Here is a 25,215-nt window from a genome sequence, read left to right on the forward strand (position 1 = left end):
ATTTAAAGAAGTTATGACTTTAAAATGATGACTAAGGACTAGCTCATACATAAAATTTGCATTGGTTTAACGGAAGTTGTTATTGAATTGATTTAATTTAAGCAGTGCAAGTATCTGACAGCTGGTCAATAGTCTCTGTGAAATGAATGTGTGTGATGTCCCAGGCTGTGCACCCAGCCCCAGGAGTCCCCAGACAGCTGCCACATCCTGGCCTCCATCCAATGACTACTAAAACCAGGTGGGCTGGGAAGCTGCGAGGGCTATAGCCCCAGCCAAGGCACCACCAACGGGACCTCTGATTGGAGGCTCACCTGGCTCCACTGATTGGTCCAACTATGCTATTTAAGACAGGAGAAGGAAAAGGAAGTTTGTCTGAGCAACAAGGTGGTTTCCTGTTGTGGCTGCATTGCACCTTGCTTGTGCCTGCCTCCTGCACCCAACCCTGTTCCTGGTTCCTGCCTTACCACCACCTTTGCTTCTGTTCCCACTGAGCTTGATCCTTGCCTCTCCTTCTGCCCTTCTGCCTCGTCTCCAATCCTCCGTGACCAGTCCTGGCTCCGACCCTGACTTCTGACCCTGACTCTGGCTTGACACCTGACTTTGGTAACTGGCAGTGCTGACCATTGGCTTTGTTCCCCAACCTGTATGCCTGCACTGCCCACTAAACCTGACTGCCTACATCCCAGTCCATAACAGCATGTTGGTCTCTGCCCAGCTTTGTGAATAAGTGTCCATATTCCCAAATACTTCATAACTGGCACCTGACCTCAGCAGAGAGACCAAGAAGTGAATGGTCATCAGAACTGGCCTATCCTCTAAAGCTACTGCTACACAATAATTAGGGACTTTAATTGCAGTATGTGTAGACATACCCAAGCTAGCTTTTATCTAGTTGATGACTGAATAGTTATGCACATATCAAATCTTAATTCTCTGTGAGTAAGCAGTTGAGTTATTTTGATTCTGGGTTTCACTTGCTCAGTACAAGAGACTTGACAGAATTACAAAATTCCCATGAGTTAGCCAACTAAAAGGTGTCAAATTTGACCCAAAATACAATGTTTATAAATGAACAGAAGAAATTATAATGGAAATGTTGCTGCAACCTTAACTACAGTTTTCCAAGAGCAACAGACTTTGAAAAAAACAAAAGAATACCACCCGCCCAAAAAAATCCACATTTTCTTTGCAACAGAAACTACCACAATATGGCTCCTGTCATATGGTCTTTCTCTAGAACAAAAATGTACCTTGATGATGCAGACTGATGCAGTAACCTTTGCTCACTCACACCAACATCTACAGACATACTTGAGAAATGTAGACCACAACTGTTGCCAGATGTATGTTACTGGAGGTACTTCATCAAACAACTCTGAAGGAAGAATCACACAATCCCTTAAAAAGATAAGGTCCAATAAGAAGTGTCTTACTGGAGGAACTGAAAACCCCTCAAACAACTTAATACATTTGAACATGTCAAAGGGTTTGAGGACATCAGTAATGGCATGAATTAGGTCACTTCACCTTTTTATCATTTTGTGTTTGTAGGAAATGTTCATGTCCTTTTCTTTTTTCAAATATCTTCCCTTTCTAAATAAAGATTGTTGGATTATTACCTTCAGATCTCTCTATAATGAATCAAGTTGCATGTTTTGTTGCTATTTCATATTCAAATAAAAGTGTTACACAAACATCCTGCTTTAACTTTCCATCTAAACAGTAAACAAAATATATAAACAGTAACTGTGGACATCTTGATCCTTATTGTGTGAATGCTTATTTGTTGTCTTTTTAAGTTAAGTATGAGCAGTTACAGAGCTCCCCTAACAGTAGCTGTGCGTTCCAATCAGATGAGTCAACATGTGCATTATACAGTGCCTCATGTCTCCTGCTTTAAAAAACCCTACTCTTTCCATTGGCTCATGGGAAATGCACACACATTAAATCTCAAAGGATTCCAAAGCACTGTGCAAATAGTATATACAGGAGTAATTTCACCCATCACTGAAGTGTATCCAACTGTGGGGTGGAACACGGCAAATATTTAATACTACACAGCAATTTATGACAGAAAGTGACGATGGCTACATAAATTCACATATCTAGTGAATTTTCAGGAGGAATTCAGGAACTACTCAAACTTGAAGTTGGACAGGACCCTATACCTATACCACTTCTTTCACTAATAGGATCTTTAGTGAACACATGTGGTCAAGACCTCTGATTTACATTCCATCTAGAAGGCAAAGATAAATGGGAACATGAATTTGGCATTACTGTAAGTAGGGGTCTATCACAGTGGCCCCTACAAGCTGATCTAGGGTTGCCAACTTTCTAATTGCAGAAAACTGAACACCCTTGCCTTGCCCCTTCTCTGAGGCCCCAGGGGATTAGGGGTTTGGGGTGCAGGAGGCGGCTCTGGGCTGGGGCCAAGGGGTTTGTAGTGCGGGAGGGGCTCAGGACTGGGACAGGGGATTGGGGCATGGGAGGGGGTTTGGGGTGCGGGCTCTGGGCAGCGCTGATCTCTTGGCCCATGGGACCTGCAGAACCGGCACTCAGGGTGGGGGCAGTGTGTGAATAATCCCTGGCCGCCCCTCCGCCTAGGAGCCGAACGGACATGCCGGCCACTTCCCATGAGCTGCGTGGAGCCGGGCACGGAGCCTACCTGCCCTGCTGCGACCAACTGGACATTTTGCGGCCTGGTCAGCTGTGCTGACCGGAGTTGCCAGGGTCCCTTTTCAACCAGGCGTTCCTGTCCAGGGATGCCTGGCAACCCTAGGATGGTCTGAGTTAGAAACATTGCTCTTAGCAGGGCCTGGTTCATTGTTGTGGTGATTCAGGCCTGATACAGGGACCAATGGTGACAGTATTGATTTGTTACAGGGATTGTTTTATACCATAATGCCGGTATTGTGTCTCTCAGGTAAAACTAATCCCCAGTCTAGCCAGGTAAAGTGGGAGGGGGAAAGAAATGTGACCTCTCAAAAAGTAGCACAATAAAACAGAGTCCCTCTTACTGTCTAGGCCCTGGATTCTTGTCCACAGCTGAGCCTGGGCCAACTGAATCACAGGTGTTAACCAGATGAATGGAGGCAGAATTTACAAGCCTGATAGATGAGGGGGTGGGTCACTCTTCCCAAACTCATAAAAGATGGCACTTTTACAGCTGTAGTGTACACATTTATTTTTATTTATTATACATATAATCAAATGACTTGCTAAATAAGTGGGGATTTTTAAAGGCTTTTTCATGCAACAGTAAACATTTTTCTAATAAAACCTAGGGTTGTCTTGCAACCCAACCCTAGTTTATTCAATAGTTAGACATTCTGCAATCACCACTCCACATGAGGCAGTCAGGCATGGGAAAAGATGGGGGGAGGAGTTGGCTCTGGCTACAACATGCAGCTGCTCTTGCTACTTGCCTGCAAGAGAGCAATACATCAGTAATTATCTGAATGTCAGACAGATTCCCTGCTTTCCTTGCCAGACAAAACTATGAGAACCGAGGACTGGGAAGGAGGATAAAGGGCTTTCAGTTTGCTGATTTTCCATTCCCTCCTTCTTTTTCATGTATGCAGCTACTCTTACTGTTAATTTACTGGTCTTTGTGCCATGAGTGGCCTGAAAAAAACAATCACACTTTGCCTTAGGACTCCAACATTAATGCTTCTGTGTGAAATAAATTAACCATTTGATTATTTCTAGTAGTTTTATCTGTTTTCATCATAACTTGTATGCATAGTGCCTTACGAAATTCACGGCCATGAAATATGTGTCACAGACTGTGAAATCTGGTCTCCCCCCATGAAATCTGGTCTTTTGTGTGCTTTTACCCTATACTATACAGATTTCACAGACCAAAGTTTCTCAAATTGTGGGTCCTGACCCAAAGGGAGTTGCAAGGTTGTTGCTGTTGTTGTTTTTTTTTTGGGGGGGGGGGGGTCACACTATTGCCACCCTTACTTCTGTGCTGACTTCAGAACTGGGCAGCCGGAAAGCGGTAGCTGTTGGTCGGGCAACCACTTCTGAAGGCAGTGCCCCACCAGCAGCAGCGCAGAAGTAAGATGGCAATACCATACCATGCCATTCTTACTTCTGCACTGCTGCTGGCAGAGACTCTGCCTTCAGAGCTGGGCTCCCAGCCAGCAGCTGCCGCTCTCCAGCTGCCCAGCTCTGAAGGCAGCGCCGCCACCAGCAGCAGAGCAAAAGTAAGGGTAGCAATACCGCAATCTCCCCAACCAAAACCTTGTAATCCCCCCACAACTCCTTTTTGGGTCAGGACCTCTACAATTACAATACCATGAAATTTTAGATTTAAATAGCTGAAATCATGAAATTTATGATTTTTAAAGTCCTGTGACTGAAATTGACCAAAATGGACCGTGAATTTGGTAGAGCCTTATTTATGCATAAGCTACATGTTTATTTCCTATTCTATTTTAGGATGATTCACAAAAACAGTTTTATCTTCAGCGAAGAAGCTTTTTGAGTAAAGGGAATACTACATAAAACCCCCATGAAAACCAGATTATATATTAAGTGATAGAGTAAACCACCCACTCTTGTGGTTCAAAGTGTTTCCAGAGAGAGGTAACAGACCTAATCTTTGAACTAGTCGCTGAAGTTGGTGAGTCAAACTCTACACTAGAAACATTTCTGGAGAGTTTCCAACTGTTGCTAACACCACTTCTTGGTATCTAAGGAAAGCAGTGTTTCTAAGGCAGTTCTTTGATGGTGTCAACAAAATAGTGGATGATGGAGATTGATTGACCTAGTTTATCTGGACTTTCACAAATCCTTTGTCAGAGTCCCTCCCAAGATGCTAATAGGGAAACTACAGTAAGCAGTCATGGAGTTGGGAGGGAAAGATACTGTGATGGAGTAAGAACTGGCTAACAAAGACTACAAATGAGTAGTCAATTTTCGAAATAGAACAAAGGATGTCAGAGTGGATACTGGATCCATACTAGGACTTGAGTATAATATATTTTTTATGATCTAGGAAAGAGAAGCAAATTTTGCAGATGACAAAATGATTTAGGAAATTTAAGACTAGATAAAACATGAGGAATTCCAGAAACCTAGGTGAATAGGCAACATGAGAGCAGATAACTTTCAATAACAACCAACGCAAGGTAATATGCGTTGGAAGGAATAATTTAAACTATTTATACATATGGCTAGGTTCTAACATAACTGTAATTGCTCAGCAAAAAGACCTAGGCAGCACTGCAGAAAGAGGAGAGGTTTTTCACAACCTGTGTTCTGACACAGTAAAAAAAACAGACAGACACATAATGTTTGTACATACAAAAAATGGGGCATAGAATTATACAGAATAAATCACACCACTATCTCACCTGCAGAATTGTGTTTTTCACCATTTTTTTTAAAACCAAACTTTTATTTCCCCTTTCTGAGGTTACATTTGTTAGGCTCTTTTAGGGACACAACACAAGTTATCGGTCTCCAGAGTCACAGACTCTATTCTTCCTCAATAGCTAACCAATATATAACAAATCAAGGAAAAGCAAGCTCAATTAAAAGAAAACTAACCACCATTATTACTACTGTCCATAAATTCTTCTGTTCCTTCTTTATCCTTCTTAGAGGGCATCTGTAGTGAGGAGGCGTGGCCTCCCTCCGAGAGTGACAGGGAGGGACCACAACATGCCCACTGGTGGGCAGAACAAGGAGAGCCACATCCGCCCTGCCGGAAGCGGAAGGGCAGGACAGGAAGCATAAGCACAAAAAGCAGGCCCTACAGCTCAGTTGGGTTGGTGCTGCCAAGGGAGACAGACGCATCCCACCAGCTGCTGGAACCTCTAGACCAGGGGTCAGCAACCTTTCAGAAGTGGTGTGCTGAGTCTTTATTTATTCACTTTGATTTAAGGTTTCGCGTGCCAGTAATACATTGTAATGTTTTTAGAAGGTCTCTTTCTATAAGTCTATAATATATAACTAAACTATTGTTGTATGTAAAGTAAATAAGGTTTTTAAATGTTTAAGAAACTTCATTTAAAATTAAATTAAAATGCAGAGCCCTCTGGACCAGTAGCCAGGACCCGGGCAGTGTGAGTGCCACTGAAAATCAGCTCGCGTGCTGCCTTCTGGGGCTGCTGCCTGAGGACTGGCCAGAACTCCCCAAGAAGACAGAGGACCCCCATGTTATAGAGGTATCAAAACCTGGGTATGTAGGAAGTAGCCATGAGGAACTAGACAACTGTCCGGTTAAGTGCTGGCCTGATTCTAGGTCAGTGTGTTGCTGGCAGATTCCCGCTGACCCAGTGGCAGACCACTCTGCCACTGTTAGGGCCCTGGGTTGGCATGCAATGGAATCGGGTCGGTACATGTCCTCCTACCCCCTGTTACCCTACCCCTAGGGTGGCGGCCTCCCCATGTTAGTCTATTGTCTGCCAAGCTAGGACCCTAGACTCTGCTTGTGCTCACCCTTACCTGAGCCCCTAAACTGTGCTGCTGCTCACCCTTACCCGGGACTCATAGACTGCTTACCTGCTCTGCCCTGACTGCAGGCCAGAGCCTACTCACTGTTTGCTGCCCCACCCTGACTGAGGACCTGGGGCTCGTAGACTGCCTGTTCTGCACGGCTGGAAGGTACAGCTAATTTCCCACTTTTAAGCTCACCTTTAGGGGAAATGGCAGCCAGGAGGCATGGCCTCCCTCAGAGAGTGACAGGGAAGGATGGCCACACAGCCTACAGCATACTATGGCAGTTAGACACTACAGTACCTTCGAGGATTTGGGCTCTTAATACTATTATAACCCCCAGCAGAGTAACAAAGTCCACCTGCTCTGATTGATTCAGATTGAGGCACAGCTATGCCTCATTTCCACAATTGGTCGAGTTTTCCCTTAAAGAAACAATAGAAGCAGAATTCTGGAGCAGAGCGGGTTCCCCCTGAAACACCAGCCACCAGCAGATCTGGTTACTACATTTTACACACACACATGTAACTGTGACCTACTGAATCAGTGAAATTGATTCTACTTGATCATGAAAAATCAGGACTACATTCTGTTGCGTATATAACACAAAAAGTATTTTATAGCATCCATTAAATCTTTTTATCCTTTTGACTTTTTAAATAAATTAAATACTAAAACATATTTTTTACCAATCTGATGAAGCTCACGCAAGCCAGGAAATTCAAACCAAAAGGCTGATACTGTTATTAAAGTATATATTGTGCCTTTCTTTTGCCATACAAGGGTGTTGATTACAGGTTAGCCTTCACTTTTAATTGTATGCTTTATAACATATAATGCACACAGACTAAATTAATAACTTTACATGGTTATTGTCTGGTAAACCAAATATATAATCTAGAGAGACGCTTGACCACAGAATGTGGATCCATTTCCCAGACCTCTGAACTATGGAATGGAAAGACTTCTGTGTGAAAAGAATGGGACTGTTCAGACAAGAAAGGAGACTATTAAAACAGACTATATACAGATACACAAAACTCAAAACAACAAATGGTATACAAAAGGTAAATCAGGAACTCCTGTTCACCCTTTTGCATAATACAAAAAGGAAACACATTTAAAATAAAATTATTTTCTAAATACTGCATAATTAGCCTGTGGAATTCACTGCCACATCACTGGGACTGTAAGCAAAGCAGGATTAAAAAGGGATTTCATTTATTTTGATGCCATTTATCTGGATAATGAGAACATCCAGTTACATCAGACAGAAATACTGTAAGAATAAAAAGAAGGAATATAAATCCTCTTGCTCCAGGTCATAAGCTAACGAACCACTAACTGATGGTAGTTAGAATGAAACTTCCTCTTAGTCCATAATTGTCCGCCTGCAAGTGGTTGGTATGGGCTACTGTCTAAGCTAAAAAAAAGGAAGGATGGCCAGAGGCTAGAATACTAGCCTACTACTTAGCAGCCCTGAGTTCAGTTCCTTGCTCTGCCATAGATTTCCTGTATGATCTTGGGGAAGTTATTTAGGCCTAAATCCTCACATGTATTTATGCCCCTAACTCCCATTGATTTGAATAGAAATTAGATGCTTAAATAACTGTGAGACTCCGGATGTTAGTCTCTCTGGCCCAGAGCCTCAAAAGTATTTAGGCATCTAACTCCTTGATTTCAATGGGAGTTAGGTGTCAAATTCCTTTGGGTCTCTGGGCCACAGGCAAATGGGGATAACAGCACTTCCCTACCTCACAAGGGTATTGAGAAGATAAATACATTAGAGATTGTGAGGTGCTCAGCTACTACAGTAGTGAGGGACAGGTATGTACCATACATACAGAGGATACTGAAACTAGATGGACCCCTGGCCTGAACAAGTATGGCAATTCCTATGTTCCACTGAAGAGATAAAAGACACTTTAATAGAATCATAGACTTGTAGGGCTTGAGAGGTCACCTAGTCCAGTGCCCCACACTGAGACAGGATCAAATATACATAGACCATCACTGACATATGTTTGTCTATCCTATTCTTAAAAACCTAAAGTCCAAGTGGATATGAGATTTTAGTTTAAACTCATTCTTATTATGACCAAAAATTGCTTCTAATGTTTGCTGCACATTATTATAGCTATAAATGTGTCGTCATGCATCTGACGAAGTGGGCATTCACACATGAAAGCTTATGCTCCAATACATCTGTTAGTCTTAAAGGTGCCACAGGACCCTCTGTTGCTTTTTACAGATCCAGACTAACACGGCTACCCCTCTGATAAATGTAAACAGTATTGAAAAAGGTTATATTTGATTACTTGTCAGTGATGAACCCGATAACATACAAGAAACAAATAATGACAGTGCTCCCCTTACAATTTCCAGTCTAAGGGAGGACTATCTTTTAATAATATTCTTCATTTTCTGAAGGCCTCTTATGACTTTGTTTATTTGCCAAGATCAATACAATATTTTGACAGCACAATGAGAATCAGTGTTTTGGCTTTTTAAAAATTAATCTAAATCTATGTTTTCCCCATTCTTGGGCAATCCCTGTGATATTTTAAGCACATATTGTCAGTCGAAGCTGCTGCTTATGCTGAACCAGACCCTGGAAAACACCATCTCCTCTCAGTTACTTTCAGTATCTAATCAGATTGAGGGAAGCTGTAATCCAGAAAGAACCTTCTTGGTAAGGTGATCAGATAGCAAGTGTGAAGTTGGGATGGGGGTGGAAGGTAATAGGAACCTATATAAGACAAAGTCCTGAATATTGGGACTGTCCCTGTAAAATCAGGATATCTGGTCACCCTACTTCTTGGTGTTGGCACCTTTCCAGAGTGAGTAAATTTCCTCCGTACCACTCATGTCTCAGGGAGAATTTGAAAAACTTTCCATTAAGCAATAGTTCTCTCTCTCTCTCTCTCTCTCTATATATATATATATCAATTTATTTCTCTTTTCTCTTTCTTTATCACTAAGATTAGTTCCATGCAAAGAAGAATTTTGAGGTGGAGAATGTGTGTGAGGATGTGACTTTCTCAGCTTATTTACTATAGTCAGTTTTCAGGGTTTTTTTTTTTTTTTTTCTGGTTTGTACCTGAGCTTTATCTTTGGGAATTTGAGGATAATAGTGACACAGATCTGGCAAAGCTAATCCAAGTCAACCTCACATATCTCCAAAAAGGACGTATCTGTTAGTCTTAAATTATCTAGCACAGTGTTTCTCAACCTTTTTGATACCAGCTTGCTGCCTTTCTGAACTGTGTCAGGGAGATCTCACGGACCAGCACCAGTCCACAGACTTGTCATTGAGAAACTCTGATCTAGCATGAGAGGGGGTATCTCTTGTGAGGAATTGGATGAGCACTAATAGGTCATCAGAAGGTAGTATGATGGATAGTCTAAGGGTAAATATGCTGCTAATTTCCTTCTGCTCAGGAGGTACATAGGTCAACATGAGAGGAAAGTTCCATGCCAATTAGCTGTTGAAGCAGGGTGTGATGGGGGATCTTAAGGAGCAGTGTGGAGGCTATAGTGAGTTGGTTAAATGCTTATCTGACTAATGATACACAGAGAATGCCACCAAAGACTGTTCAGGACAAATGTTTATGTAGCTCAGCACTCCAGAGGCCCCACAAAGGGGGCAACAATTATATGATGAATGTTAGTGCCTTTCAGTATTACTATCATAAGCATCAGTGTAATGGACTTCAGATGTAGTCCAGCTGGGAACCCTAGCCAATACAGAATGCAGGCATGAAGTGCCTGAGCTGAAATTCTATAAGGCACCATGGCAGCATTTCAGAATTGAAATTCTGCAGGTTTTGGCTGACATTGTTCAGATTTTGAGTGTTCATCTTTTTGAAAAGTTGAAATTTTCTGCAGAAATCAGGTGGTTTTCATGAAAAATTTTGTTTAGTTGACAACCTAATTTTTCACTGAAAAACAGTTGTGATGGGAAATTGTTTGACCAGCCCTATTCCTGACTTGTTTATAGGTAAGAGTAACACATTGTCTGAGAAATCAGGATCTCCTATAAGATCCACAAGGTAGTTCACACGCTTTGATGCCGGAAGGAAATCTAAAAATAAGATGCTTGGCTCTGCCAGTACTTTTGAAAATAGTTGCTTCTATATTAAGAAACTTTAGGCTGCTTACCCCAGAAAGACAAAGAAAATTCTGATCCACTTGGTATGTAATTACTAAAATATTTATACTTGTACGAACAAGTTACAGAACACCATCAATGTTTAGGCCTGCTATTTCAGGCAGCTATTAGCCAACAGAAAATTGTTTTGCCAACATCCTTTGTAGGTTAATAAAAGCTGCAATTATCTAAAACAGTCCTCAACCTAAAAATAGTATTAAAGGATCTTAATAGAGATCTAGTCTTTTTCCAAAGTTTAAAAATCTAAAGCAGTTGTTAGATCTTTTGGCTGAAGCTAAATGCAATTCATCACTAATTTCTCTGAGTGACATTAACATATGGTTCTAAACTTAAAAGTGACTGCCCCTTGTGTATAAAGTAACAAACATCAATCACAAAAGTTTCTAAAAGTTTCTGTGGAATCAATTAATCTAAGACAGTGGTCTGGATTCTATTCCTTTTTGCATATAAATGCTATGAATTATTTGTATTTTATTGGATATCAACAGAATTGTTCACTAGGTTCCAGTGACTTACATCAGTGTAAATCCATTGTCAGCAGTGGGGTTACACTGGTGTCAAGAAGTGTAGGATTTAGCCAGCAGCCTTTTTACTACTGGTGATAATGCACGAGAAGGGAAGAATACAGCTACTACTCCGATTCCAGGTCCAGACCCCAGTCCTGCAGACATTTATGCACAGGAATAATCCCACTCATTTCAGTTGGAATAAAATTATTCACTTCTATAATTGTCTGCAGGACCAGGGCTTAATGAATTTCTTTAGTTTGTCAAATTTGCTTTTGTATTCTTTTAGGAGATGGATTAAACACCATCTTCCTGTCTCCTCTGAGGCCATTGCTTGCTGCCTGTGCTGAACTGTGTTGTTGACAAGAATGAATAGTTTTGTATTTAGATTATGGGAACTATAACTCTAAATTTTCTGACTATTTGTGATTTTCAAAATAATCTAGAAGATTGTTCTATTGACTTTCAAATCACTTAGGCACTTTTGAGAATCCTATCCTACAATCCCAGATTCAATGTAGTATTAATTAGAATAATTTTAAAGAAAGCTACATGTTTACTTTTTTTCTTTTTAATAGCAACCATTCTCCCCTGAGGAGGACCTGAAGTACCACTGCTCAAAGTGTGAAAGTGCAAGCAGCACATTTTGTCTAGAGGAAGGATCCCTCAGTAGGAATTATTATTACGGAACTGTGCATTACAGCATTTTCCTCTGGGAAAGGAAAGAATATTTGCTAAAAGTTAGCATCTCTCCTCTGGGGCAGTAGGAAGAGAATATTGCTGTGTTTGTGTTCCTCTAAGCATGGAGGTATAGTATCCCATTAGCAGAAGAGAATGCACACCGAGAAATAACACTAGCTATTTTATTTATTGCCATAGCCTCCCATAAGGAACAAAGTCACATTGTACTGGCCACCATACAAACACAGGGTCTGAGACAATACCTGCCCTGAGGAGTTAATAAACTAATGAGGCAGCTGGGTTTTAGCCTAAATTGTCAGGCCTTGACCACAATGTAAAGGGGAGATCTATAATTCTCCACTAATGCAACTGCATTGTGCTTGAAAAGCTGGAGGCTGTAGCATAGCAAGGCTCAGGTGTTTTTATCACTGTTCTTAGACTGTAGAGCCCTGCTGTGACACTGCACCCCATATTCTTCATAGGGATATTGTTATGATATGATTATAACATAATTATGATGTATTTAATGCAAGATAAGTAATGTGAGGCATCATAGGAAAAGTTATGATTTGCTGAATATGATTATCCTATTTGTATGTGTCATAACTATAAAGGGAAGGGTAACAGCTGTCCTGTGTACAGTACTATAAAATCCCTCCTGGCCAGAGACTCCAAAATCCTTTTCCTTGTAAAGGGTTAAGAAGCTCAGGTAACCTGGCTGGCATCTGACCTAAAGGACCAATAAGGGGACAAGATACTTTCAAATCTTGGGGGGGGGAGGAGGGGGGAAGGCTTTTGTTTGTGCTCTTTGTTTTGGGAGTGCGTTCGCTCTCGGGACTGAGAGGGACCAGACATCAATCCAGGTTCTCCACATCTTTCTAAACAAGTCTCTCCTATTTCAAACTTGTAAGTAAATAGCCAGGCAAGGCGTGTTAGTTTTCCTTTGTTTTCTCAACTTGTAAATGTACCTTTTACTAGAGCGTTTATCTTTGTTTGCTGTACTTTGAACCTAAGACTAGAGGAGAGTCCTCTGAGCTCTTTAAGTTTGATTACCCTGTAAGGTTAATTTCCATACTGATTTTACAGAGATGATTTTTACCCTTTTCTTTCCTTAAAAGCCTTCTTTTTAAGAACCTGATTGATTTTTCCTTGTTTTAGATCCAAGGGGGTTGGATCTGTATTCACCAGGAGTTGGTGGGAGGAAGGAGGGGGAATGGTTAATTTCTCCTTGTTTTAGATCCCAGGGGGGTTGGAACTGTATTCATCAGGAGTTGGTGGGAGGAAGGAGGGGGGATGGTTAATTTCTCCTTGTTTTAAGATCCAAGGGGTTTGGATCTGTATTCACTAGGGAATTGGTGAAGGTTTCTCAAGGCTTACCAGGGATGGGAATTTTTGGGATGGTGGCAGCGGACCAGAGCTAAGCTGGTAGTTAAGCTTAGAAGTTTTCATGCAGGCCCCTACATTTGTACCCTAAAGTTCAAACTGGGGATACAGCCTTGACATATGCATGCATGATTTTTGTATCTGAAGTTATGAATATTGACTTACGTATCTATATTTCAAATGTAGTTACACCTGGGTAACGTCCACTAGACAAGATGTTTTTAGTCTAGATAGCTGGTTGTGAAGGGTCTATTCAGGGCAATGAGCCATTAGGGAAAACAATAGGCCTTAGAACAAAGGTGGGCAAACTACGACCTGCAGGCCACATCTGGCCCGCGGGACCCTCCTGCCCAGCCCCTGAACTCCTGGCCCGGGAGGCTAGCCCCCCACCCCTCCCCTGCTGTTCCCCCACCCCTGCAGCCTCAGCTCACTGCACCGCCAGCGCAATGCTCTGAGTGGTGCAGCTGCAGAGCCTAGCCTGACCCGGTGCTCTGTGCTGCGCCGTGACGTGGCTGGCTCCCGGCGGGCGGTGCGGCTGCCTATCCTGCTGCTCTGGGCGGCATGGCTGTAGCGCTGCCAGCCACCAGTGCTCCAGGCAGCGTGGTAAGGGGGCATGGGAGTTCGGGGTGGGGGGAGAGAGTCAGTGAACCCAGGGGACTGGCTTCAATGTGCACATGTGCGTGAATGTATGTGCATGGGCATACTTTGTCCCCACAAATATAGCAGTCAAATTACACCTATGGCCCTGGGACTGGAGGAGTTCTAGCTCCTACTGAGGCTTCAGGGTTATGACAGGGGAGGGAGGCAGAGCTTCTCTGGTCATGGGGCCATAGTGGGAGGGGGGGGAAGGTCAGAAAGGAGCAACATTGGAGGGCCGCAGTGGGGTGGCAAAATGGGTCTGACTGTGTTGAACAGTGCCACAGGCGGAAGAGGCAGAACAAGGGCAGGACTGCAGACAGAAGGGGTAGGGGGGCCCTCACTTGCTCTGGCTCAGGGCCCCACAAAACCTTAATTTGCCTCTGCTGCTGGCAGTGACACTGCCTTCAGAGCTGGGCAGCTGGAGAGTGGCAGCTGCTGGCCAGGAGCCCCGCTCCGAAGGCAGAGCTGTTGCCAGCAGCAGTGCAGAAGTAAGGGTAGCATGTTATGGTATTGCCACCCTTACTTCTGCACTGCTGCTTGTGGGGCACTGCCTTCCGAAGTGGTCGCCTGGCCAACAGCCACCGCTCTCCAGCCGCCTGGCTCTGAAGGCAGTGCAGAAGTAAGGATGGTAATAGTGTGACCCCCCCAAAAATGTGTGTGTGTGTGGGGGGGGGTATTTAATTTTATTTAAAAATAACCAAAGGAAAATAATATCATCATCATCATCATCATCATGTTCCTATTATGCCTCTGCCATTTAGGGCTGTGACAAAGCTCCTCCACTCCTGTCTGTTTCTGGCAAATCTTTCAATGGTTCCCCAGCTGTGCCCCAGGTTTTTCAGCTCGTCTTCCACAGCTCTTCGCCATGTTGTTTGTGTGCAGCCTCGTTTTTGCTTGCCTTCAGGTGTCCATCTTATTGCTATTCCAGTGATGGAATCAGTTTCCATCCGAAGCACGTAACCAATCCATCTCCAACGCCTCCTAGCAATGATGGTGGTCAGATCCTCTTGGCTGCACTGTGTCCATAGATCTTGGTTTGAGATTGTTCTGGGCCAAAAGATATGGAGGATTACCCATCGACTGGGTAATGCGGCATACAACAGAAGACATGCCAAGAGGCATTAAATGCACACTTTTCTCATCCCTTGAAGACCTGCACTTCACTGATGATGTCGCTCTATCACATACCCAACACCATATACAAGAAAAAACAACTCGACTCAACACATTCAGCCAGAAAATTGGTAGTTGGTTGAAAATCAACCGCAATAAGACAGATATCATGACCTTTAATATTGCAACACCATCACCACTACGGATAGAGGATTATGTTCTCACCAGTGTAGAAACATGCACATACTTGGGCAGCACCATCAGCCAGGATGGTGGAACAAGCCAGGACATCTGGAAAAAAAAGATCAATAAAGCCAGGAACACCTTCAGGAGCTTAAATACAGTCTGGAAATCATCAAAATACAACACCAAAACAAAACTCAAGATTTATCAGAGCTGCGAAAATAGTATACCATTCACCAAATGACTGATACAGCCAAAAGGCATTCATTAGACTTAATAAATAAACACATTTTATTTCATTTACCTTATAAAAGTTGGTTCTCCTGTAGTTGAATGTCTTTGCTCATGGTTTCTTTCTTCTTAAACCTATAATATCTTGCTGCTTTCAGCAACTCTGGAGACTTTCTGACATTCATAAATGTCATCACAAGACATACTTTAGTGCACCTATACCTAGCTTTGCTTTCACAATACGTTCACTTAATCAGTTCCTTTCTTTCCTCCCAAGTTGAGTCAGAAACCTGCATACTGCAAAAAGATTTTCATTTGAGACTGGAATTGAAAGCATGCAAAGATACAAGTTTAAAAATGTGTGGTATTTATTTGAAAACTTCCAGCATCTTTGATCAGCTTTTTGCTCCTTTGAAATTACTTCCCTAATTTTCTGTAAAATGCTGTAATCATCATATAGCTTATCAAAATCAATCTCAAGGTTAAGAACTTCAGTCCGCTTCTGTCATGGACTGTGGGGGAGTCAGGACCCTGCACCCCTCTTCCTGGGATTCACCGTGACTCTCAGCCAGCCAGTAAAACAGAAGGTTTATTAGATGACAGGAACAGTCCCAAGCAGAGCGTGTAGCTACAACCAGAACCCCTCAATCAAGTCCTTCTGGGGGGTTTAGGGAGCTTAGACCCCAGCTTGGGGTTCCCTGCATTGCACTACCCAGCCCAAACTGAAAACAAACCAAAACTCCTCCAGCAGCTTTCTCCCCCCTCTCCTCTGCTCCTCCTCTCCTTTGTTCAGTCTCCCGGGCAGAAGGTGTTATTTCTCCCAACCCCCCTCCTGGCTCAGGTTACAGCTCAGGTAGCTTCCTTCAAGGGAAGTCCCCCATTCCCAATGCAACCCCCCTGCAACATTCCCAGATCAAATCTGCCCTGCTCCCTGCTCCGTCACAGCTTCTCAGTATCAAACCATTCCACTTCATTGTCCAGTAAGAGGACTGACACATGTTTGGAAACAAAGGTCTTGAAATCATACCATTTCTAAACAAATGCACTGCATCTTAACAATCCCTTATCTGCTTCCTCCTCAGATTTTCTCCTGTTCTACAGAGAGAGATTGCACAAAATAGCCTGTACTGATGGTCCACAGAAGTTGTCCTCTTTCCTTTCCTTTAGTTTAGAATGAAAACCTTCCATGACAGTCTAATTCTATACAGTTGGTATTGTTGCATTCTAGCTTTTTGAGTGCTTCAAAAATATTCCCATCAAGTTATGTAGGAAGTAAATTTAACAAAGAGATTCCTGATCATCCTCACTGAATGCTTCCCAAATAATCTTGGCACAATTTTCTCCCCTCTGAAATAAATATGCTTTTAATACAGGGTGGATTGATTTGAAATAAAGGCAATTTAAATCATCTATTTAAATCACCACATGCATTTAAAAGCATTGATTTAAATAAATTGATTTTAATAAATATTTCCATTTGTATTTCAGTTATTTTATAAAGAAAGGTGCATTCTCATTGGCTGATATAACCATTACAACTGTAACCCTTCTGCCAGGCCGAGTTGATAGCAGCAAGGACTGGGTTCAGTACATAGGGGTCCCCTCCCAACAGCGTAACACAAAACCAGCTCGAGCCCCCACCCAGTGACCTGGGAAAATCTTACACACACCCCTGGGCACCTCGAAGAGGCAATACTTCCCCTCTCGCAAGCACAGAGTCTCGATGTAGCAGAAAATGTTTAATAACATGAGGTAAATGACATAACATTAAATTGGGAAAACACCACAACTAGAGTTCATAGACCAAACCATGAGCGAAGACCCACCCCAGCAAATTGGGCCGTGTCCTCTCCCGTTGGTTCTTGAAACCCCAAAATCACCCAAGTCCCAAAAGTCCAACAACCCCTAGAGTCTCTGCCCTCGGTCAGTGCAGCCCCAGAGTTCAAAGGGGGGGGGGGGGCGCACAAGGTATTAAGGGGCACTTTACGTGATCAGAGGCCGACCGGCCGCCTCTCCGTGGGGTTCCGCCGCAGCCTTCACCACGAGCCGCTCCTGCCATCCCACGAACTGCTCTGCTGTACCAGCTGCTCCACTCACCGACCTGTGAGCCGCTCACCATTCCTTGGGCCGCTCCAACCATCCCAGCAAGGCTCTGCTCTGCTAGCTGCTCCGCAATATAGCTTCAGGCTCCCCCACTAGTTAACACAGCACTCAGTGATCTCAGCTCTTAGTAACTTTAGCTCTTTTGTGATTTCAGCTCTTAGTGATTTCAGCTAGTAGTAGGGGAGCCCCAGTACTGGTGCACTATTGGCCCAAAGTGAATTTACCTCCGTAGCCTGTAACTAGACTCCTAATAGAATCAAAGTTAGCTCTGACATTCGACAGTGGAAAGAGGAGAAGGTGCAATTGGTGTTTCAGGCTCACAAAAAGGGGCCCCACACCACCAAGTACAAATACCTGCCCCCAACCTCTCTCAATTCACTAGGTTTTGTAACGCATGCCCCTTGTCAAGTGAATGCTTCTTAGTTAATGGTGAGTCTTTCTGTCATACAACAGTTCCACTGGCCTTGATTCACAGAATCAGGGTAACAAAACTTTATTCTTCCTGCCCCAATAACAGAGAAACTGGGGATCCCACACCAGCCAAAGTAACCACTTTCAGTTGCTGTTGTCTAATGCCAGGCGGGTGGGTGTGCCTATGCAAACAAGATCAGCCCCTGGAGTTCTTTTCCACACTCACCATAATTCACCACCAGATGTCAGGGTAGAGCTCATCCTGACTCTGCTTACACAACATATTGATTTACAACTAAAAAGAGCCTTTACACTAGATTTGGTGCATTTTTTTGCTACTGTGACATTACCTAGGGTACAACCTGGACTGTTGAACAGCTGTGTCCTCTCAGTACTCCAACCTGGGGTGCCTTTTACAGTGCTTTAGTGCAAGAGCAGCCACTCCTGACCTGTTCACTTATACCCTCCAGCATGTAAATTACTCCCAGCTATATCATAAGAGTGATACAGTTAGCCACGCCTGAATTATATTACAGAGCAACATTAGCAAATTCCAAGTCCCAGACTTGTCCCCAGAAATGTGTCTTGTACTGCCCAGTACCCTCATGGATAATACAAGCTCATAGAAAGTCCGTCATTTCATTAACAGAAAATGATATGCACAGATCTTGTTATCCCAAATGAAGTTTCCCAAACACTTCAATCCAAACACACACTGGTGTAGATAAAACAAGTTTATTAACTACAGAAAGCTAGATTTTAAGTGATTATAAGTAATGAGGCATAAAAGTCAGAATTAGTTACAAAGAAATAAAAGGGAAAACACAAACTAAAGCCTAATTTAACAAACTAAGTGAATTTAAAGCAAAAGGATTTATCTCACAACATGTTTACAGCAGTGTAGTTGGATTCCTTTCAGCCAGGACCCCACCCCAATTCAATGATGCTTTCTTTTCTTTCAGATGGTGTTGATGCTGTGAGTAGAGATGAGGGGAGAAAGGCGATTTGGAGCCTCTGTTACTCATTTTTATCCTTTTCCTCTTCTTTAAGAATCATCTCCAGCTGGGGTTCAGGAGACAAAGTCTGGGAACAAGAATTTCCATGGATTCAGCATATTTATTTTTGATTTAAATATTTTAAGAAGCTATAATAAATTTAGGCCTTAACAGATTTTGTATTAAATTAAGATTTCATTATAAACAGACTTATTTTTAAAAAGAAAAAATATAATTTAAATAACAATTAAATCCTATTTAAATAAAAAAAACCTGATTTAAAAAAAATATTTTTAAAAAAATCCAGTATTTTTATCCACACTGCTTTAATGCAGGCCAGTGTGGTAGGGCTCATTCCGTTGGAGGCAGAAGGACAGTTACCTCATTGGCACATTATGAAGAAGTTTCTTATATGCATAAAAACTACCATATTGGGTCAGATCAATAGTTCATCTAGCCTAATATCCTATCCCCCAGAGTGGCCAATACCAGAGATCTAGGGGAGGGCAGTTTTGTAGAGATCAACCCCGTCTTCCCCTCCTGGCGTCTGGGGTTGCCCAGAGCATGGGGTTGATCCCTAATCAGCTTGACTAATAGGCATTGATGGACCTATCCTCCATGAAGTTATCTAGTTCTTTTTTGAACCCAGTTATGCTTTTGACCTTCACAACATCCCATGGCAATGAGTTCCACAGGTTAATTGTGCATTGTGTGAAAAAGTAGTTCCTCTTGTTTATATTAAACCTGCTGCCTATTCATTTCTTTGGGTGACCCCTGGTTTTTGTATTGTGGGAAAGGGTAAATAACACTTTTCCCCCCCACACCAGTCAAGGTTTTATAGACCTCTATCATATACCCCCAATCATCTCCTTTCTAAGAACAGCCCTAATCTTTTTAGTCTATCCTCTTATGGATGCCATTCCATAGCCTTGATCATCTTTATTGCCCTTTTCTGAACCTTTTCCAGTTCCACTATATCCTTTTTGAGATAAGGCAGCCAGAATTGGACACAGTATTCAAGGTGTGGGTACACCATGAACTTATATAGTTGGCATTATGACATTTTCTATCCCTTTCATAATCGTTCCTAACATTGTTAGCCTTTTGGACCATTGATGTATATTGAGCTGAATTTTTCAGAAAACAATCCATAATCACTCCAAGATCTCTTTCTTGAGTGGTAATTTAGAACCCATCATTATATATGTATAGTTGGGATTATTTTTTCCCCAATGTGCATTACTTGGAATTTATCAATGTTGAATTTCATCTGCCATTTTGTTGTCCAGTCACTCAGTTTTTGTGAGATTCCTTTGTAACTCTTCAGAGTGTGCTTTATACTTAACTATCTTGAATAATTTTGTACCATCTGCAAACTTTGCCACTTCACATTAACTCCCTTTTCCAGATCACAAATGAATATGTTGAACTGCACATGTCCCAGGACAGATCCTTAGGGGACCCCACTCCACTGTGAAAACTTAATATTTATTGCTACTCTTGCTGTCCTATCTTTTAACAAGTTATTGACCCATAAAAGGACCTTCCCTGTTGTCCCATGACTGCTTATTTAAAAGCCTGTGGTAAGGGAACCTGCCAAATGCTTTCTGGGAAAAAAAAGTACACTATATTACTCCTGGGAGAATACTGTGCATGTACATAATTAAAGAGCTGTGCATATTTTTAATTTTTTGCACAGAAAAAAAGCTTCTGACAAAATGTTGCCGCAGTTCCACCTTTTGTCCACCAGTGGGCTCTGTGGCGACAGAACAAAGCAGCAGCTCCCAGCCGGCCAGGGAAGAGAAAGAGCCTGCCTTCTTCACAGTACCTGTAAGGCCAGGTCAGGAGACAGGGACTACTGGGAGAAAGACAGCATGGGTTGCTGTGGCGGGGGGCAGAAAGGGGAGGACAGACTGGGGCAGAAGCTGAATGGGAGTGGAGGCACAGGCCACAAGGGGGAGGGAGGTGCAGGGCCACATGGTGATGGCGAAGGGGGTGCAGAGCTACATAGGGACAGGGGAGTGGCTGGGTGGGGACACAGATACACATGGGGACCGGGGAGGAGGTACAGAGCCATATGGGGATGGGGGGAGTGGGTGTCTGAGTGGAGGTGCAGGAACACATGGGGACAGGGGCAGATGTGCCTGACTGAATGGGAGAGGTTAGGGGTCAGCCAGGGTCTGCATGGGGGAAGCTCCCTAATAATCCTTCCCCTTCCCCCTCCATGTTCCATACTTTTCTCACCCATACCCAACAACCCTCCTAGTTCACACACAGGCTCCTTCCCAGCAATTTACTTCCCTCTCCCTCCGCTCCTCCGTTACCCTTGACTCCCCAAGCCTTTGCACTTCTTCTGCGGGGCATGGGAAATATGGTTCTGTATTGTAGTTTAATTTAATTATTACTCAGTTCTGTATTAATATGCCTAGTAAAGAATCTATTTGTCAAAAAACATTTCCTGAATCTTTTTTGTTGCCTGTATTATTACAGACATACTTGCTAACAGGTATTTTGAAACAAATGACCAAAAATAATTGAAACGGGTGAGATTATATTGTGTTATTTTGACAAATAAAATATGCAGAATTTTGCAGAATTTTAAAATATTGTGCACAGAATTTTTAGGCACAGAATTCCCGCAGAAGTAACTATATCGACTGCATCACCCTTATTCAGATGCTTGTTAACATCCTCAAAGAATTTCCCCCTCAAATGTCATGTTTCCCCAACAAATTGTGTTTATCTTTGTGTCTAATAATTCAGTTACTTGGTATAGTTTCTACCAATTTGACTGGTACTGATATTAGGTGCACCTGCCTGTAATTGCCAGGATAGCCTCTGGAACCCTTTTAAAAAATTGGTGTTATATTAGCTATCTTCCAGTCATCTGGTACACAGGCTTGTTTCAGCAATAGATTACATATATTACAGTTAGTAGTTCTGCAATTTCAGATTGAAGTTCCTTCAGAACTCTTGGGTGAATACCATCTGATCCTGGTGACTTTTTAACTGTTTGTCAGTTTGTTCTAAAACCTCTTCTACTGACACATCATTTATTCAATTTGTACGCAGTCAAAAAAATGAACTGAGAAAATTCTCTTTTTAGTGGAGGAAAAGAACTCACTATACACTTTCAGAATCAGACATTCAATGTCAAAACTCATAGCTTTCATGCCATTTTTAACAGTTATGAATTATATTGCACTTGCATCCAATCTGAATCATTCTGTCATTCAGCTGTTTTAGTTTCTGGTAAACTCACTTTTTTCCAAAGTTACGGCTGGTCTACACTGGGGGGGGGGAGGAATCGATCCAAGATACTTCGACTTCAGCTACGCGAATAGCATAGCTGAAGTTGTGTATCTTGGATCTAATTACCTGGGGTCCACACAGCGCAAGATTGACGGCCGCAGCTCCCCCGTCGACTGCGCTACCGCCGCTCGCTCTGGTGGAGTTCCAGAGTCGACGGTGAGCGCGTTCGGGGATCGATATATCACGTCTCATTACGACGCGATATATCAATCACGGATAAATCGACTGCTACCTGCCGTATCGGCGGGTAGCGAAGATGTACCCTTAGAGACATTATTAGCTACACAAGACCACACACAGTGGTTTATACTAAGTTTATACCAAGGTCACTTTCTTCTATGTTTGAAATACCTACAACAATAGCATTACTTGCCTCATTGGTATCGTGATAAAAATCAAGTAAGCCATTTTTAATCCCTTCCATCTTTGAAAAATAACGAACAGTCATCGGGAAACATTTATTTCCCCTATTTGAGGCATCTGTTCTGATTGAGGAGAAAAAAATGCTAAATTTGAGATCATTAACTAAAAGTTGCTGCAATTTCAGTGCCCGTCTCAGTAATTCTAGGTGCTTTTGTAGGTCCACAAGACTTGGGTTGGTGGGTTTTGTTTTGTTGGGGTTTTTTTGCACAATATCTGAATCTGATAGGCGTTTTGGAAGCCATTTGTTGCCCCAATCTTCTTTAAAATAACTTAAATGATTAATCACACCATGGTAAACTTCTTGTACTTCTGCTGCTGTCACTAGACTTTCCTGAAGTGTGTCCTCTTTGATTAAAAAAAAAAAAATCTGATTTTTCACAGCATCTTTGTGTTTTGTACATTCCACAGGAATAGCAATAGCTCTTCTCCTTTCATATTTAATTGAAAATGCTTGATGAGACAAAATACATTAAGCCATAAATTCATCAATTTTGCAAAGCCAGTTTTTATACCCAGGGACCTTACACCACTCATCATTTTAAGTACAATAGTCCTTTTTCCTTTTCACAATATCTTGGAACCGCCACCACCATATCATCCATTTTGAAAAATGGATCTGTTCCTTTTGAAAGTGCAAAATTCTGTTCTTGCTCAGGATCCAGAATTCTGTTTGGTTGCTGTGACAGAGCATTGATTTTATGGTAACTACGTAATATAAGTTGCAGCAGCAGTACAACAATTGGATGGAGGAGAGATGGCAAGTGTGCATTTTCTCACCACTTCAAACACCAGCTGGACTATAAATAGCCTTGGCAGAATTCATTTTTTTCTTTATAAATTTCAACCATTTATTTTTAAGCTTTATTCTATTTAACAATGTAACTGTTCAAAGCTGTGGGAAATGGGAAGATCCAACAACGAAACTGATGGCAGGGGATACTGAAAGTCAAAAAGTTAGAACTTTATGACAAACACAAATTCTCAACATCACGTCAATGGATACAAATCAAACAGCCTTAAAGCCAATTGTGATACGGTCTCAAGCAGCATTTTTCTAACTGTGCCTAGCACAGGTGCTGGAACTAGGGGGGCTCCCGCATCCCAGGGCTTGAAGTGGTTTCCATTATATACATGATTTACAGTTTGCTTCAGTGGCTCTCAGCGCCCTCACTGTACAAACGGTTCCAGGCCCCCTTTGCCTAGCTGTGAATTGCCATTAGCGATGGGTAGATTTGGTTCGATTCGGACTCTCCAGGAATGCCCGGAACTAATGCGAGGCTGCCCACGATCAGCCTGAGGCACCGTTCCACACCCGCCCTGCAGCGGCGCCTGTGACGCTTCTCTGGGCTGCTCGTTGCAGCCCCCGGAGACCCATCTTAGTGCCCGCGGCCCCCTGATCTGCGAGGCCCTGCGCGGCACCGTGGCCGGAGCGCGGGATCGGCCTTGCGTCATCACAGGGGCAACACTCGGATGCTGCGCGCGCTCCCTCCAGTTCCCGGTCAAGCTCGCGACCCGGGGCCAAAGCGGCACCAACGGCTGGCGGCCTGCAGGCGGTGACAGGGGGAGGAGCCGCAGGAACACCCAGCGCTCGCGCGGCTCCCGGCCAACCGCTCCCCTCCCCGCGCGCTCCGCCCACGCCGCTCGGGGAGGAGCCACGCGCCCGCCCCGCCTGGTTCTTTGTGCTCGGAGTCGGTCGGGACTCAGCAGCAGCCTCGAGTCTCCGTCGCCCCCGATCACCATGTCGTTGGGAGTCGGCCCGGAGGCGGGATTCTCCAGCGAGGAGCTGCTGACCCTGCGCTTCCCCCTGCACCGCGCCTGCCGCGACGGGGACCTGCCCACCCTGTGCGCGCTGCTGCAGGGCTCGCCCCGCTCCGACCTGGCCGTCGAGGACTCCTTCTACGGCTGGACACCCATCCACTGGGCCGCGCACTTCGGCAAGGTGCGGCCCGGCCCGGCGAGGGGGCGCTGCCCCGCGGGACCCCCAGGCTCACACGGCGCCATCTTGCTGTGCTCGCTGCCGCGGGAGGGGCGGCCCGGGAACCGCCGCCCGGCTCGGCGGGGGTCTCGGTACCGTCCGCGCCCCCCGGGGAGCGCCAGGGGCCGGGCAGTGGGGGCGCTCCCACCGGCCCCGGGGGGCAACGTGGGACGCGTCGGGCTCTCGTGGGGGCCTGTCCACGTCCCGGGGGAGAGCCAGCGGCTGCCGCGGCATCCTGCCTTCGCGCGGGCCCGGGGGAGGGACGGCGGCTCGGGCCCCGGCAGCCCGCTGGTGCTGGTGGGGCGAGGAAGCGCCGCAGCTCATAGGGCCCGGTGCCGCGAATGGTCCCGGCCGGCCCCTCCCGGGAGCTTTATTGACAGGGACAGAGCCGTGGCCCTCGGCCAAGCTTTCGAAAGGTGCCGGGGTCACCGGCAGCGGCGGCGGGAGCCAATGGGAGGAGGAGGGGGCAGGTGCTCCTCCCCCAGCGCGCGGGGGCGGGGTGGGGGGCTGAGTTACCGCGGGCCCGGGAGGCCCCACCCCCGCCCCCCGGTCCAGTAACGGTCCTTCTTGCGCGCGCAGGCTCCACCTGGAGACTTTGCTCTGTTTTGGTGCCCGTGTTATGACGACCGGCGTGTG

General features: G+C 44.1%; 1 protein-coding gene across 2 annotated transcripts in view; it reads left to right on the forward strand.

Moving 5' to 3' along the window:
- The first annotated feature begins 24,257 nt into the window (after positions 1–24,257).
- Positions 24,258–25,215, forward strand: part of ANKRD10 (ankyrin repeat domain 10) — a 43,878-nt gene continuing 42,920 nt past the window's right edge. The window contains exon 1 of one of the 2 annotated variants that reach the window (XM_034758155.1): positions 24,258–24,543. In XM_034758155.1, the coding sequence (XP_034614046.1) occupies positions 24,343–24,543 (201 nt within the window). In that variant the 5' untranslated portion in view covers positions 24,258–24,342. The remainder of the gene's footprint in view (positions 24,544–25,215) is intronic. The other variant, XM_034758154.1, reaches the window with a different exon arrangement.

The sequence above is a fragment of the Trachemys scripta genome, chromosome 1 (genome assembly GCF_013100865.1).
Source record: "Trachemys scripta elegans isolate TJP31775 chromosome 1, CAS_Tse_1.0, whole genome shotgun sequence".
NCBI classification, from domain to species: domain Eukaryota; kingdom Metazoa; phylum Chordata; order Testudines; family Emydidae; genus Trachemys; species Trachemys scripta.